General features: G+C 43.2%; 1 protein-coding gene across 4 annotated transcripts in view; it reads right to left on the minus strand.

Moving 5' to 3' along the window:
* The window catches only part of DGKG (diacylglycerol kinase gamma), a 222078-nt gene that overhangs the window by 130453 nt on the left and 75435 nt on the right, over positions 1–16190 (minus strand). For all 4 annotated transcript variants that reach the window (XM_017866464.1, XM_017866460.1, XM_017866468.1 and 1 more), the window contains exons 6-10: positions 14760–14930; positions 10737–10786; positions 6767–6841; positions 5952–6074; positions 841–958 (exon numbers count right to left, since the gene is read on the minus strand). In XM_017866464.1, the coding sequence (XP_017721953.1) occupies positions 841–958; positions 5952–6074; positions 6767–6841; positions 10737–10786; positions 14760–14930 (537 nt within the window). The remainder of the gene's footprint in view (positions 1–840; positions 959–5951; positions 6075–6766; positions 6842–10736; positions 10787–14759; positions 14931–16190) is intronic.

A 16190-nucleotide genomic window follows, 5' to 3' on the forward strand; every position in this document is an offset into this window, starting at 1 on the left:
GACATGAACTAATCCTTTTTTACGGCTGCATAGTATTCCATGGTGTATATGTGCCACATTTTATTTATCCAGTCTATCATTGATGGACATGTGGGTTGGTTCCAAGTCTTTGCTATTGTGAATAGTGCCACAATAAACATATGTTTGCATGTGTCTTTATAGCAGCATGACTTATAATCCTTTGGGTATATACCCAGTAATGGGGTGGCTGGGCCAAATGGTATTTCTAGTTCTAGATCCTTGAGGAATCGCCACACTGTCTTCCACAATGGTTGAACTAGTTTACAGTCCCACCAACAGTGTAAAAGTGTTCCTATTTCTCTACATTCTTTCCAGCACCTTAGTATTTTTAGTAGGGACAAGTTTTCTCCATGTTGGTCAGGCCGGTCTCAAACTCCTGGCCTCAAGCAATCTGCCTGCTTCCACCTCCCAAAGTGCTGGGATTTCAGGTGTAAGCCACCGTACTTGGCCCCAAATACTTATTAGTTTTTAAAAAATAAGTTTCCTCTGAACATATCCAGAATAAATATTGACTAGAAAACCCAAATAAAAGTAGTATGAGAAATTTTAAATTATGTGCGAACTTTAATAATTTTTTCTAGCGAGTCAGTGGCCCATAAAAAGCCTCCAATAATAAATAGTCCAAGACCTGTCCATTGGACTTGGGTAGAGTAAAAACAGGACATGAAGGCCTCACTTTATTCCTTCTGTTGGAACAATATGGGTGGTCCCTCAAGCTGGGAAGCAGAAATACCAACATTTTCCCTGGAATGGATCAACCAACCACGTGCAGAGCAAGATAGTGCCTGGGGGAAAGAGGTTTGAAGGAAATTTACTCACAAGTGCAGCACAGGCCTTGCTTGCGGACGCCCATGAGCATGATATGGCAGAAGTTGCAGTAGGTTGGTTTCTTGAAGTGCTTCATGGTCCAGGCGTGCCGCCCATCCCCTTTGGAGCCCTGCAGGGGTAATAGGAGGTGAGATCCCAAGCTGGCCACCCTGAGATGGATGAAGCCAGGGGCTGCCTCTTGCATGTTCTTCCTTTTCCTAAATAAGACTTTTGTTTAATATTTGGAAGATGAGTTATTGATTTTTTTTTACTGTTTTAAATACAAATAAAAACAAAGTTTTTTTTGTGTGTGTTTTAAGAATTAGCAAATATTAAAAGTAAGAGGCATCTGAATGGGAGTATGTGTATGTGGGATAAAATAAACCGTCTCCCACATGGCTGGCAGAAGCATACACTGAACAACAATCTGATTATCTATCTATCTATCTATCTATCTATCTATCTATCTATCTATCTATGTATCTATCTATCTATCTGTCTATCATCTATCGATGTATCTATCTATGTATCTATCTATCTATCATCTATCGATGTATCTATGTATCTATCTATCATCTATGTATCTATGTATCTATCATCTATTATCTATCTATCTATCTATCTATCTATCTATCTATCTATCTATCTCCTTTAAATGTTTATAACCTTTGACTTACCAATCTCTCCTCTTCGACTTTGTCCTAAAGAAATAATTTTTAAAAGTCAGATGAGCCTTTTTGGGCCCTGCCGGATGCTGAACCCAGCATTATTTAAAATAATGAAAAGCTAGAAATATCCTAAAGGTCTCAAAATTACCAAAAGGTTAATTGCAGTACATCCACCTGATGTAATGTTAGGTAGCAATCAAAAAGATATTTATAAGACTATCTAATGGCATGGAAATGTGTTCATGATACGATGCTAAGTGAAAAAACAGAATGTCATTTCGATGATATGTTATGATTTGAATTTTATCTAATAGATCTTTGATGGGGATTAATTTCACTAACCTGTTAATAGAGGTTGGCTATAGCTGGTAGCAATATGGATTTATTGTATTCTCTGATTTCTACTTTCTTCTGTGTGTTCCAAATTTTTTACAGTATGCATGTACTAGTGTGATAATCAAGATGAAAGAGTTTAGTAAAAACAATGTATTCCTTCTATCAGCTTTCGGTACACAGATAAAATAGTAAAAAGACAGAGAGAGGGTTAGACCATCTCCTCCTGACTTCGTTCAGAAGTGAAATCGTCTCCACCTGCTAGGCACACCAAGCCTCACACAGTCACACACCTTTCCTGCAGCACCGCATCTCCCACCTCCCACCCCAGGAGAGCACAGCGCGGCTTGAGGCTGTGGCTGGAGGAGTGTCCCTCCTGCATGTGTGATCCCTGAACCTTTCTTGTAGGCTCCATCACAAGGTAACACTCTTGGGCTGATTTTATGAGCAGTAAAAGCTACGGTAAGGTGATGAGGACCAATGGTCATGGACATAGCGTCCAATGTGCGGGACTCAAATGCAATTCAAATGCAATTCTGGGGTGCATATGCATTCGAGCTGGTCACTGCAACCAGACCTTGGCCTGTGCCCAGGCTTCTGTTATGATCTCCAGAGGAGCTCACATTCTTTTCCAAATGCTGGCTTCCTCCTCTGGGACAGAGAAGCTCTTTTCTGCTCATTACCTCAAACCCTGCTTATTCCAGGACATGAGTTTTATAGAATCAAAACCCTCTTATCTAATGGTCTCCATTTTAGTAAATGCATTCACAAATTGATAATGATTTACCAAAAGACTGATTCATTCATTTACTCATTTGACCAAGGTCTACCTCAAGGGATTTTTGTAAGAATTAAGTGACATCATGTAAGTAAAGCTTCTAGTTCAATGCCCGACACATTGTAAATTTAAACATTCATTAAGTTCTTATTCCATTCCAGATGCTGGGAGACACAAAATAAACTAAAAAGTGTTTGTTGACATGGAAGGAGGTAGATTTACTCCCATTCTAGAAATGAGAAACAGAGATCTGGAGAAGTTCTGTAACTAGCCCAAGCCCACACAGATAATGAAGGACTGAAGGAGGAGTCAAACTTGGGTCTTTTGCTGGCCAGAGCCCATGCTCTTTCCATCCCCCTTCTCTACTTCACAAGCCAGGGTTTTCTTGTATGGGTGAAAGGAAAATGATAGCACTCTTCAGCAGACTTCTTCATGTAGCCCAAAGGGCTGTCAATGTATCTGAAAACATCTCTAGTAGCTAAGTCAGTTAGCTGATCCCCCTTTCTCAGCTACTATTTTTATGGATATAAGCAGCGCAGGGACCATGACTAGGGATAAAGTAATCCTTCTGCTTGGGTTATAGCACCATCATGTGGCTCTTTCCTTTCCACATGATGGTGGCTGCAGAATGTGGGAGTAGCCTTCCTTGTGCTCGCCAGCTTTTATACTGCTGCTACGACTTCCCTGGGAGAGAGTCTGTTTTGCAAATATCCCATTCAGTGATTCCCCAGACTTTTCAGTAATTGTATGTGGGTTTTGTTTTTTTTTGAGACGGAGTCTTGCTCTGTCGCCCAGGCTGGAGTGCAGTGGCCGGATCTCAGCTCAGTGCAAGCTCCGCCTCCCGGGTTTACGCCATTCTCCTGCCTCAGCCTCCCGAGTAGCTGGGATTACAGGCGCCCGCCACCTCGTCCAGCTATTTTTTTGTATTTTTTTAGTAGAGACGGGGTTTCACCGTGTTCGCCAGGATGGTCTCGATCTCGTGACCTCGTGATCCGCCCGTCTCGGCCTCCCAAAGTGCTGGGATTACAGGCTTGAGCCACCACGCCCGGCCTGTATGTGGGTTTTGAAAAAGCCCAAGAAGCCATGGACTTTTAAGACATTGATGGGAGCTTTCTCCAAAACCCCAAATAGTGTCAAAACTTTTAAAGTACATATTTAAAATAAGTGCATAAAACTCTTGATTAATAAAACTAAACTTGCATTGGCTACTTTCCTGATGTAAATGAGAGCTTTTTACAAGGCTGATGTGGCATTTAGGGGAGACACTGGGGAGAATGCTGAGGAAGTAGATGGGCTTTCCTTCCTCCAGTCACAAAACAGCAGGTCTTTTCCATGCAAAGAGTTGGTGGTATTTTGAACCTCAACAAGTCCAAAGTAGAACAGAAAATGCAAATTGGTTCCCTGTAACTAAAATGTCCCATCTTTATTCCCTAAATGAGAAAAAAAGATGGTTTTTTGAAACAGCACCCAAGCAGAACTTCCGTTTTGATTTGAGTATAATCTTGAGTGAGTAAAATCAGTAGAAAGTGTATCTAACTTATCTGAGCCCCTCCAGTTCCTGGATTGGGTTCTTGTACATAAAGCTTCTTGGCAAAGGATCATTGGGTGAGAGGTGTGATATGACTGAGTAAGGGGGATGATCTTTAGTGCCAGTTCAGTGGATGTCCTTGGGCAAGTTCCTTTACCTCTCTGGGTCTCAGTTTGTAAAACAAAGGAAATCAACCAGGGACCACAAAGATCTTTTCCAGCTTGACTTTCTGGGGTTCTAAGGAATGACAAGGGGGTCATGTAGATCCTGGTTCCTTGATTTCTCCTTAGCGCTTAGAAAGCACTGGACATGCTATGAAATGATTGTACGATTCTTAGTTCTTGAGTTTCAGAAATGGGGGCTCAGCTTTAGTCCTGAATTGCAGAGCTATGAAATGAAGATATTATAGGCAACTTGGTCAGCTAGAGGCTCACCCAGCTGCACTTGCTGCTCTGTTCCTCTCTCTGGAATAGTCTGAAAGAAGTGTAATCTTTGAGATCTGTAATCTCGAAGTAGTGTTGTCACACCACCAGTGTGACTAGTAAATGCTTAATGTCACCATTTGTGCTTCTACTAGTTTTAGTCTTCCCTACCTCATGTATGGAAGTGAGTTCACTTGGTAAATAGGTAGAGAATGCAGTAACTGGGTCAGATGAAGGTATATACAACCATCAGTTTCACATTAAGCCTTTACACATATGTCCTACTCTGATCAAATGGGAGATTTGCCTAACACACCCAGAACTTTCTTTCATTTGTATTTTTTTTTTTTTTTTTTTTTTGAGACGGAGTCTTGCTCTGTCACCCAGGCTGGAGTGCAGTGGCTGGATCTCAGCTCACTGCAAGCTCCGCCTCCCAGGTTTACGCCATTCTCCTGCCTCAGCCTCCTGAGTAGCTGGGACTACAGACCCCCACCACTTCACCCGGCTAGTTTTTTTTTGGTATTTTTAGTAGAGACGGGGTTTCACTGTGTTAGCCAGGATGGTCTCGATCTCCTGACCTCGTGATCCGCCCGTCTCGGCCTCCCAAAGTGCTGGGATTACAGGCTTGAGCCACCGCGCCCGGCCTCATTTGTATTTTTAATCAAGCTGTTCTCCAAGCCATAAACTCTCTCTAGGTCTTTCCACCTGCTCTTTATTCTCAAGAATGGGACATCAAAATCTCATGCATTCTTCAGGGACAAGTCAACACCTTCCAAGGTTTCTTCCCACTGGCCTAACTCTTACGTGTGCGATATTACAAAGTTCAATATCTTTGGTGTCAGAGACAAATCCTCACTCCTCCTTTTGCTCCTTAGGGTCAGAACCTCAGTTTTCCATCTCTGTAAATTGGGATAAAAATATTTACCTTATCTGGTTATTTTGATTGTTAAATAAGATATACTCATGGAAGCCACCCCCACAACAGGTCAGTATTTTTTCCTCTCTCCCTTCTTTCTTTCCTCTCACCCTTCCTTCCCCAATTCTCTTAGCATTTTTAAACCTAATTTGTTGAAAAGACAGAATTCTTCTTTGAAGTTTGTGGCCCTTTGCCTGGTTGAGTATAAGGTTCTTGCAGGCAGATATTATGTCTGTGTGCCCTCACAGCAGTATTTTTAATGTAGTAATAATGTAGTAAATGTCTGTCAAATGAATATATTTCAGGCACTAATGGATACAAGATAACGTGAATAGAGAGGACTTTGGGGCTGGTCTAGAATGCATGGCACATCTGTTGGGCAGTCTGGAGCAGAAGCCAAAGTGATATGTTGATATTAACGTGGAGCCCAATGTTTCTGAATGGCAAGAGATTTCTGAACTCCAGCTTGTTGACTTACAGAGTCATCCATCCCCAGGAGGACCAGCAATGGGATGGTGGTCATCCCTCCATGGACCCATTCCTGTAGAGACACAAAGCCATCCCGGTCGTAGTCCATCCCTTGCAGCATCTCCTTCAATATCTGTGGAATCCGAAGAGCAATTATTGTCCACTTTCATCATCAACCTGTCTACTTGCCTTCTGCCTCTGCTGTCTTGTTGGTCTTGCATTATCTGGTTTGTGTTTTACCCTTTCCCCTCCCCTTAAGTGTGAATAGAGCAGACTGGGAGTGAGGAGGTCGGGCTTCCAGGTCTGGCTCTGCCCTTGGGCCTTGGGTCAGTCACCCTGACTCTGTGGGCTCTGGTTTGCTTATCTGTAAAAATGGAAATAATATTGTTGTGTTTGCAACACTGTAGCAGGGATTAGAGAAAATGAATGTAAAGTGAATAATAAAATACCTGACACATAGGAGCCCCCAAATGTAATTATTATAATTCATGTTATCTGGTGATTGAGGAAAATCTCTACAATTCTTTCTAACAGAAATCTCTACAGTTCTCTCTAAATTCTTTGATTGATGAATTTCTGTTATAACATTTTAGCACTGGTGAAAAGATTAGCATGGTTATTTCAGTTATGTCTGCACATTTTCCTGATGCCTACATTTTTCCTATCAGAGAGGTAGGAGGTAAAGTGCAGGACTCCAAAGAAGCTGCCTATAACAAGATGAGTCTGGGAGCACCTGCAGAGTAAACACTCATTCATGTCCTGAGTGTGTCCCCCTCCCATCTCGGAAGCTCACTCCAAAGCCACCCCATCCTTACAGAAACTCACAGGCCTCAGCTCTGTGGGATCCCACTCCAGGTACTGGGCAATATGCAGCATTTGGTTGACAATGCAATCCATCTCCTAGAAAATAGCAAAGGGAGAAAATATCAAAAGGAGACAACCAAAAGTGTGTCCTTAAGAGCTGAACTCAAAATTAAGCCCAGTGGGAAGAGGGACAGGGCAGGGCAAGAGAAGAAGCTGGTGCAGTAACTGGCATTTTGTGAGGAGCTCAGTTTATTTCTGTCTCGACCACAAAGCTCACGAGAAGCACAGAGCATGCATAAGCTGGAGGTATGCAAACAGCTCATGAACACTGACTTTCTCCTGGACCCACCTTCCTTCCCTTATTCTGTGCTTTAACTTGGAATGCATAGAAAGCACTCCTGTTTTTATCCCTCTTTGTGATTATCACTTCCACAAATACTTACAAAGCAAGGCAGGTTTCTCCTGTCACTTCTTATCACTCATCCCCACAGCTTTAGCAACTTGGGATCCATCTCCCGACTCAAGGCCAGCTTCTCTTGCATGGAGAGTTACTGTGGGTGTCTTAGCTCAGGTACCATGATCTTGATTCCTTTTGTTATCTCCTCTGTTTCCTTTTTACCATGGTCCAGCCCTTAGCCCAGGAGTCCGTGAACAGGAAACCCACGAGAAATATGTTTACTTGATGAATAAGCCCTTTGGTACTGAGGCCAGGCTCCATCTAAAACCTCACAGAATTGTTGGCTGCCAATGAGTCAGTGTTCTGAGAGCCCCGCTGAAACATACCAGACTGCAAAGGCATTTGGTATCAACGTTAGCACCACTTAGGCACCAGTTAAGATGTTCATAGAAAGATTGCTTTGGGAGGACATGTTGTAGACTGAAGCAAGGTTCAAAAGTGTTACCTCCACCAGATAGAATGCTGGGTCAAAATAGCAAGCTAAAACCAAGCAGGGATTTTAAAAAATTATATTTCATTTAAATTAAGAAACAATCCATTGTAAAACTACAGGATAGGCCAGTAGATGAGGGTAAGAAAGGGGCACAAAGGTGGGGAGAGCTTTCGGCAGAAGTTCCAATAGAAAAGAACTTGTGAATCTGGTTGGGTCCAAGATTTAATGAGAAAATGTAATTCAGGAACCAAGAATTGGACTCAGTCTTGGGCTATGTAAATAGAAGCAGAGTTGGCAGATTTCAAAAAGAAAAAGTTCTCCTGAGGTCTTCCTGGTCAGGCCACGTTTGGACACTTAAAGAGTCATAGGGGATGGATTCTGTTCTGTGCCACATTTCAGGAATGGCATTGACAAACCAGAGCTTGTCCAAAGTGGATATTTAAGCCCGCCTTATGAGAACCAGCATAGGAATAGGGAAATTTTAGCTTGGAGAAGATTTTAGGGGAGATGTGATAGCACCTTCAAATACTCGAAGGTCTATTGTATGGGATAGGTATTCCACTTGTCCTGGCCAGGTACGGGGGACAGAAGGAAGCAGAAGGATGTAGGGAAGGGAGGAATTGAGGACTGGCTATTTTGGCCTCCCTGCTGGGTTGAGGGAGAAGGGGAGCAGAAGCAGGTTTTGAGTTGAAAATGATTCCCCAGCAGACAGAGGAGTGCCTGTTTTTGGGAAGGAAGCCCTCTCCAGCCTCACCTCCAGCAGTGGAATGGCTGTCTTAAGGTAGTGGATGACCTCCCCATTACTGGGAGTCCATATGCCAGGGATTCCAGGTGGAAGGTTGAATCAGATAACTCTTTTGAGATATGCTTCAGTCCACCAATATTACCTTTAAAATGTATCTGGAATTTAACAACTTCTTACCACCTGCAATGGTTCTGCCCTGCACAAGTCTACCACCATTTCACGCCTTGATTATTTCAATGGCCTCCTAACCAGTATCCCTGCTTGCATTCCCTCTGTCACCCAGGTTGGAGTGCAGTGGCACAATCTCAGCTTATAGCAACCTCTACCTCCCAGGTTCAAGTGATTCTCCGACCTCAGCCTCCTGTGTAGCTGGGACTACAGGCACCTGCCACCATGCTTGGCTAATTTATTTTGTATTTTTAGTAGAGACAGGGTTTTGCCATGTTGGCTAGGCTGTTCTCAAACTCCTGACCTCAAGTCATCTGCCTGCCTCAGCCTCCCAAAGTGCTGGGATTATAGGCGTGAGCCGCCACACCCGGAGTAGAGTGATTCTGTTAAAACATAAGTCAATCACATCACTCCTCTCCTCAAAATCGTCAATGATTCTCCATTTCTCTGGAGTAAAAGATAAACACTTTTTTTTTTTTGAGATAGAGTCTCCCTCTGTCACCCAGGTTGGAGTAAGTGACATGATCTTGCCTCACTGCAACCTCCAACTCCAGGGTTCAAGCAATTCTCTTGCCTCAGCCTCCGGAGTAGCTGGGACTACAGGCGTGCACCACCACTCCCGGCTAATTTTTGTATTTTTAGTACAGACGGAGTTTCACCATATTGGTCAGGCTGGTCTCGAACTCCTGACCTCGTGATCCACCCGCCTCGGCCTCCCAAAGTGCTGGGATTACAGGCGTGAGCCACACACCTGGCTAAAGATAAACACTTTTAATCACCTGTAAAATTTAACATGCTTTGCAAACTCCCCACTCCCCTACCCCCATCCCATGACTTCTCTAATCTCATTCCCTCGCTCTGATCTCAGCTGTTTACTCATTCTGCTCCATTCACACTGGCCTGGAGTGAATCTTCTAACATCCTAGGCACCCTCAGGATCCTCACACTCACTGTTCTTTCTCCTGGAAGGCTCTTCCCCTAGACTTACTCCTTCACCTCCTTCATGCCTCTGTTCAGATGCCCCATCCTAGAAAGGCATTCCTTGGCCACCCTCACTAAAGCTGCAACTTCTTCCAACACTTCCCCTCCTTTATTTTTATTCTTAGCACCCATCTCTACCTGACACATGTTTTTACTATGCTGCTTAGTGTCTGTGCTTGGACTAGAATGAAAACTTCATGAGGGCATGGAAGTTTGTCAGTTGGCTACACTGCCATACCCCCAGTGCTTAGAAGAGTGCCTGATGTAATGCAGACACTCAGTAAATATGTGATGACCAAATGCTTGAGAATCTGTGATCCTCTGGATGTTCCCGCAGATGACCCAAGCCACAGCACTGCAATGTGGCTGAAGGGCCACAATGCTTCCCACAGAGACACCCTGGGGTTTAGAGGGAATTGGGATGATTCAGTTGGTCTAGTGGACTTGTTCCCTTCCTTCCTTCCTCTGGTCTGACTCAACCCCTTGCATCTCAACCTCAGGGCCTTCCTGTTAATGAGCCCTATCTCTGACATTGACAGTCAGGATCACATGGCCTATCTGACTCTGTGTGCCTTCTTCTCTTTCCATCCTTCCTTTTACTCCATGAGCCTTGACTGATCCTTGCCTATTCCTGAAGGGGTAAGGGTGAGTCTCAGGCTTTCTCAGGTGCAACAGGATGGGAACATGACCTGACATTAGAGCAGACAGAACCAGACTCCTAGGCTAGTGCCCTGGAGTAGGAAAAGCAGCCAAGGGTGATGTCAAAGCACATCAGCAGTGACCAGCAGCCTCCTTCTTCTCACATCAGCAGTGACCAGCAGCCTCCTTTCTCGTGCCCTTTTCCCCTAGTCTTTTTGCCTCCCCTGCCCTCTCCTCTTGGCCTCAGGACTCCTGCAGGAAATTGCAGGAGGACCTTGTGAACTGAACGGGAATTTAAACTAGGTGACATGCTAAAGCATCCCTCCATCCTGAGATTTGATGATCCCAGGCTTCGAGAGTGAAAAGGTAAGTTGGCATTCACGCTCTGCAAGGCTGGCCCTTAGGAAATAGCAGGTGGAGAGGTCCCAGTCGGATTTCCTCAGCCTGCATCGAGACATTGTTATTACTATAAAGACAGAACTGAACATTTTCAGATTCTTCCTCTGCTTGCTCCCTGCTCCCCCAGCCTTTCTCAGGTCCGTGAGGGATATTTAGAGTGAGAACTTACCGCTTGGTCCAGGAGACCGTTCTCATCTGAATCATAGAGGCGAAACATGACTGTAAGAAACACAGAGGTAAGCCTTGAGGTGTCCTTTAAGAAGCAGGGATGGCTGAAGTTTTGATGCTGCCAAGTTTTTAGATTAGTTCTGTCACCACTGTGACAAAGGCTGTGGCAGCCAGCTGTTCCTCCCTCTGAGTGCAGAGTCTGACTTCCTTAAGGAGAGGCTGGGCCAAGGAAGGAGAACCACCTGGCTTCTGGACCTGTCTAAGCAATATTTATGTGGCTGATGAAGTCCAGGTCATGAGTGTGATTCCCTGGGGAGCATGAACACCTTTCAGTGTCACTAGAACACAACCTAAAGCAAATGCCCAGCTGGGGGTGGGGCAGAGGCACCAGCATTTTGCTTCTATTGAGCATAGAAAGTGTAGAGTTAGGCAGATTTAAATCCTAGGGCTGCCCTGCCACTTCTGGGGGGTGCTCAATAAGTTATTTAACTTATTTGAGCTCAGCTTCCTTATCTATAAAGTGGAGATAATAATAGCTGGTTTCTCCTAGGATTATTATGAAGATTAATGTGTAACTGATAGGCCAAATCACTGGGCTTAGAACATAGAAAACACCCAACAGATGTCACTAATTTTTATTTTCCTTTTAAAATGAACATTTATATATAGCATTTAACATATACAAGGTATTGTCCTACATACTTTCTCATTATTGCTTAATCCTTAATAATGCTATGAGGTAGTCGTTACAGAAGCCATTTTTTCCTTTTTCTAAAAGGTATTTGGAAACATGCTATTCAGAAACATCTTCAATCATGTTCTAACTGCAGGGAGGTGATGTAGGATAAGGAAGTTCTGGGAGAAAATTTTGGACAAGGAACTACACGTTTACTTATGGGACCTGGAAACCTATATTTTACTCAACCAAAAGACAAAGATGCTGTCTGTGGTCTCATAAGTCGGGATGCTAGGAAGCAGAGATAAGCATTTCTTCATTTTCCTGCTTTTTTTTTTTTTTGGGTTGGAGTGTCGCTCTTGTCGCCCAGGCTGGAGCGTAATGGCGCGATCTTGGCTCACTGCAATCTCTGCCTCCCTGGTTCAAGTGATTCTCCTGCCTCACCCTCCCGAGTAGCTGGGATTACAAGCATGTATCACCACGCCCGGCTAATTTTGTACTTTTGGTAGAGACGGGATTTCTCCATGTTGGTCAGGTTGGTCTCAAATTCCTGACCTCAGGTGATCCGCCCGCCTCAGCCTTCCAAAGTGCTGGGATTACAGGCATGAGCCTCTGTGCTCCCCGGCCTTTCCTGCTATTCTTTAAAACCCTTCATCATGCCTGCTTTCTCTGTGGAGCACCCATTCGGTGCAACACCTCGGGGCAGGTATCAGCCCGGTCCCCTTATTTCTGCTAAGTTGCCCTTGTGTCATCATTTCCTCCTAGATGTTTTAATGTCTCTGTACCTTGTGTTTTTTTCAGGGGTGCATCGCTGGTCGAAATCAAAGTCCTTTAAAGGTAGGGTCATGGGCTTGTGATTCTTTGTGATTCGTCAGAAGGTCCCAGTCTGAGGCATGTATCATATGCTGATGACTCACCCAGCAGATGGTTGAATGACATAAACAGACCTTTTCTGCTAGCATTATTCCAGGTCTCTGGGCCTAGGCGACTCTCCAACGCTGACCTCTGTCTGGTCCTACTGTGCATGAACAATAGAACTAGAAAGGCCTGAGTAAGCATCCTAATTTTAGCAGTGTAACCTTGGACAAGTCTTTTAACCCTCTTGTGCCTTCCTTCTAGGTTACAGTGAGGTTAAAATGAGAAGGCATTCAAAGTGCTGAGCAAATATAAGGTGTTTATTAATGATAGTTGTTCTTGTTATTATTGCATTGGCAATAGGTGTGGGACTTCAGTCTATTATTTCCAAAAAATACATCCTTGGTTTTTACAAAGAAAAGTTTGTTTTCCATACTTAAAGTTAAGGAAGGATATAAATTGATACGGTTTAGTAAAAAGCAAACCAAAATGAAAACTCTATATGACCAAATTTCTGCAACAAAAGACTTGCAGGCCGGGCATGGTGGCTCACACCTCTAATCCCAGCACTTTGGGAGGCTGACGCGGGTGGATCATCTGAGGTCAGGAGTTCGAGACCAGCCTGACCAACATGGTGAGGCCCCGTCTCTACCAAAAATACAAAAATTAGCTGGGCATGGCGGCGGGCACCTGTAATTCCAGCTACTCAGGAGGCTGAGGCAGGAGAATCGCTTGAACCTGGGAGGCAGAGTTGCTGTGAGCAGAGATCACGCCACTGCATTCCAGCCCGGGCGACAAGAGTGAAACTCCGTCTCAAAAAAAAAAAAAAATTTGCAAGGAAAAAATTAGCAAAAGATGGAGAGGGATCCGAAAGATTAAAAGAGAGTGAAGACACATAATAACCAGTGGTGATGTATGAATTTTACTTGGATCCTGATTCAAACAAACAGTTAAAAATATCTAAGATAATTGGAAAAATGTGAATACTATTTGATAATAGTAAAAAGAATCATTTTCTTTGGCTGTGATGATGGTATTGAGGTTATATTAAAGAAGAAGAGTCTGTGAATTTAGAAGCATGTACTGAAATATTTACAGATAAAATTATATGATGCCTGGAATTTGCTTCAAAATACTCTGAGGCAGAGGGAATGGGTGGGAGGTATAAACACAACAGGACTGACCATGAGTTGATCATTGTTGAAGCTGGGTGATGGGGCCATGGACGTTCACTGTGCTCTCTACTTTTATCTTTGAAATGTTCTATAATAACAAGTTTTAACGTTTCTTTGCATGGCCATTATAAGACTCAGTTGGAGAGTCATTAATATAAAACAATCTGTCACCTACTCTTTGGTAGTTACCAATAAATACAGTGCCTGAAATTCAAAATCCAGCTAAATGCTGGAAATAATGTGATGTTTCACTTTTAACATTAGCTAGAAGAAAACGGCAATCTGCTACATTTGCCACCAAACTAGCACTTAAGGCTTGCAATTGTTAACACTTCGAACCTATGGGAGAGATTTTAAGCTCAGCTAATGAGCAAACTGTTTCATTTTGTTTTTGGCAAGAGTTAACCTTTGGCAGACTTCCCTTGCTTATGTTTAAGTTTTGTTGACTAGTCTTATTATTAACTTGAATTTTGACTTTGGCTATAACGTACATTTTTTTTTTTTTTTTTTTTTTTTTTGCCTTGCTGTCTACTTAAGTTCCCAAGAGAAGTAATGACAATACAAATTTGTTAACAAGGTCCTATCATCTCCTATTTTTTAAAAGTATGTCTGTAGGCTCACAGAAGCCAGAGAAACCATCCCTGGACTGAATCATCTACAAGACTGCAGGCTGTTTCAGCCACTGTGAACTTTCTGCCCCCAGCTCTTACTCTCCTCCTGAAGACGTGTTTTTAAAACCTACTTTAGTAGCACCACCAAACCGAGCTCAACTCCTTTAATTAATTGGCCTCCTCGTTCTCTAGAGGCCAGTAATCTTGGGGTGGGGCGTAGGTACAGAAATGGACAAAGCCTTATCAAGACAGAGATTGATGAGATCTCAAGAAAAGAATATTTCCTCATAAACAGTTGCCTGGGCACGGAATAGGGGGAAGGAGAACAGATGTTGAATATCTTTCTTTAAAAAATCTATTAAGAGGAGGTAGCAGTTTTCTGAGTAAAGGCTTTCAGGAAGTCCTGCCAGCAAAGCAAGGAAGTCTTGACCGCTTGATGGAACCCCTTCCCCTTTCCAGATTCTGGTTCTCAATGCCTGGGTTTCAGATGCCTTTCCCACATGATACACAACTGGTACTATGTCCCAGGGTGGATTCTAGGAGTTGTTCATATCACTGCTGGTAACAGGACAAAGAAACCTCCCCAAAGACGCAGGACCTATATCCGTGATACCAGCTCAATCTCCAGTGTGTTCAGGAATAATGGACAGAACCCCAGATCTTTCTCTAGGAAAAAGATGAAGCCCCTTGACAGGGTGAGCACTTACACTCCAGCTTATCCTGAGGCCTCCCCGTCTCCAGCAGGGACAGGTAGCACACAACATCCTTCAGGTACACCACAGGGGATTCTGAGCTTGAAGACCGAGGGACGGGGGGTTCCGGGGGGTTTGCAGCCACTTGGTCTTCAGTTGGTGCTTGCTTCTTAGCCATATTTGATTCTGTGATAGGCAAAATGAAAACATCCAAGGGCATTTTCTGTTTAGTAAATATGAACCCCTCTTTGTTACCCCATCCTTTTCATGGCAGAGGCAAGAATTTTGTAGCAGTGTCTTCAAAAGCTTTGGTTACATAGATGTGATCAAATTAGTGGCCCTAGAAATCCAACTTGTGGAGTTCATATTCTCCAAAGGGATTCCATGCTGACCCCTTTAAGAGTCTATTTCCTTGCAGGAAATTCATCTATACTCTGAATATTCAGAAAAGATGATGGTGATTATTGGTAATATCAATAATTAACAGATTAATGTCATATGGCCTACATTTTTGGGAACACACTCAACTTGTAGAAGTAATTTTGGCTGGGATTTCAAAATGGTAAATGGCCAACAGTCATTTCTTAACAGACCTTGCAGTTTTCTTTTCAAACACATTTAAACACACATAAAGGATGAATATTCAAAAGAGAAAACTGGGATTGATAATCAACGAATCTCCAGAAACTAGGAAGAACTGAAACTAACTGCAAGTCTAATCATTTGGATGAAGAAAATGCAGAAAGTGGATTATTGTACCACAGGAATGGGGTAAGTTTTCCCTTTAAAATTTCTGCTTTCTAAGATAGGAAAACACTTTGTCTCTTCCACACTTTGTCCTCTGGTTCAGAAATATAAGATCTATTACTAACAAGAAAATGGGGCACCCCTATTTTCCTGTGTGAATTCTACTTTTTGAAACACTTTGAGTGCTGTCTTCCCTTTCTACCTCCATGCTCATCAGAAATGATCTCTTAATATCTGCTAGGAGTGTACAACTCACAGAAAACAACTAACCAGGGAACAAAGGGAAGGAGGGCAGTGGAAAATCCAATATTTTAGGTGTTGTAATATTATACCACCAAGTAACAAAGTACTGAAGGTAGAGGCAGTGGGAGAGACAGCCTTGATAGTAATGTCTGTTGAGGAAGGCAATGTTACCTGTACACTCTTCATTCGGAGAAACAACCAACCAAGCAATGGAAGCAAACATTCCATTTTAGGCAAGCAGGGCTGTGCTAGATGAAAGCCTTCCAGGTTCCAGACATTTGGTTGTGGGTCTGAGAAGGGAGTTAACAATCATCCAGATGGACAATAGGAGAGACCAAAGGTCACTGACACACTTTGCATATTACAAAGGGCCTCATGAAGAAACCAAGATGGAGCCTATGAAACGCAGCCGCAAAGTAAGGAAAGAAAGCTTCATCCTGAGGTCTCAGAAGACCA

Source organism: Rhinopithecus bieti, unplaced genomic scaffold, assembly GCF_001698545.2.
Source record: "Rhinopithecus bieti isolate Rb0 unplaced genomic scaffold, ASM169854v2 scaffold_2432, whole genome shotgun sequence".
Classification (NCBI taxonomy): domain Eukaryota; kingdom Metazoa; phylum Chordata; class Mammalia; order Primates; family Cercopithecidae; genus Rhinopithecus; species Rhinopithecus bieti.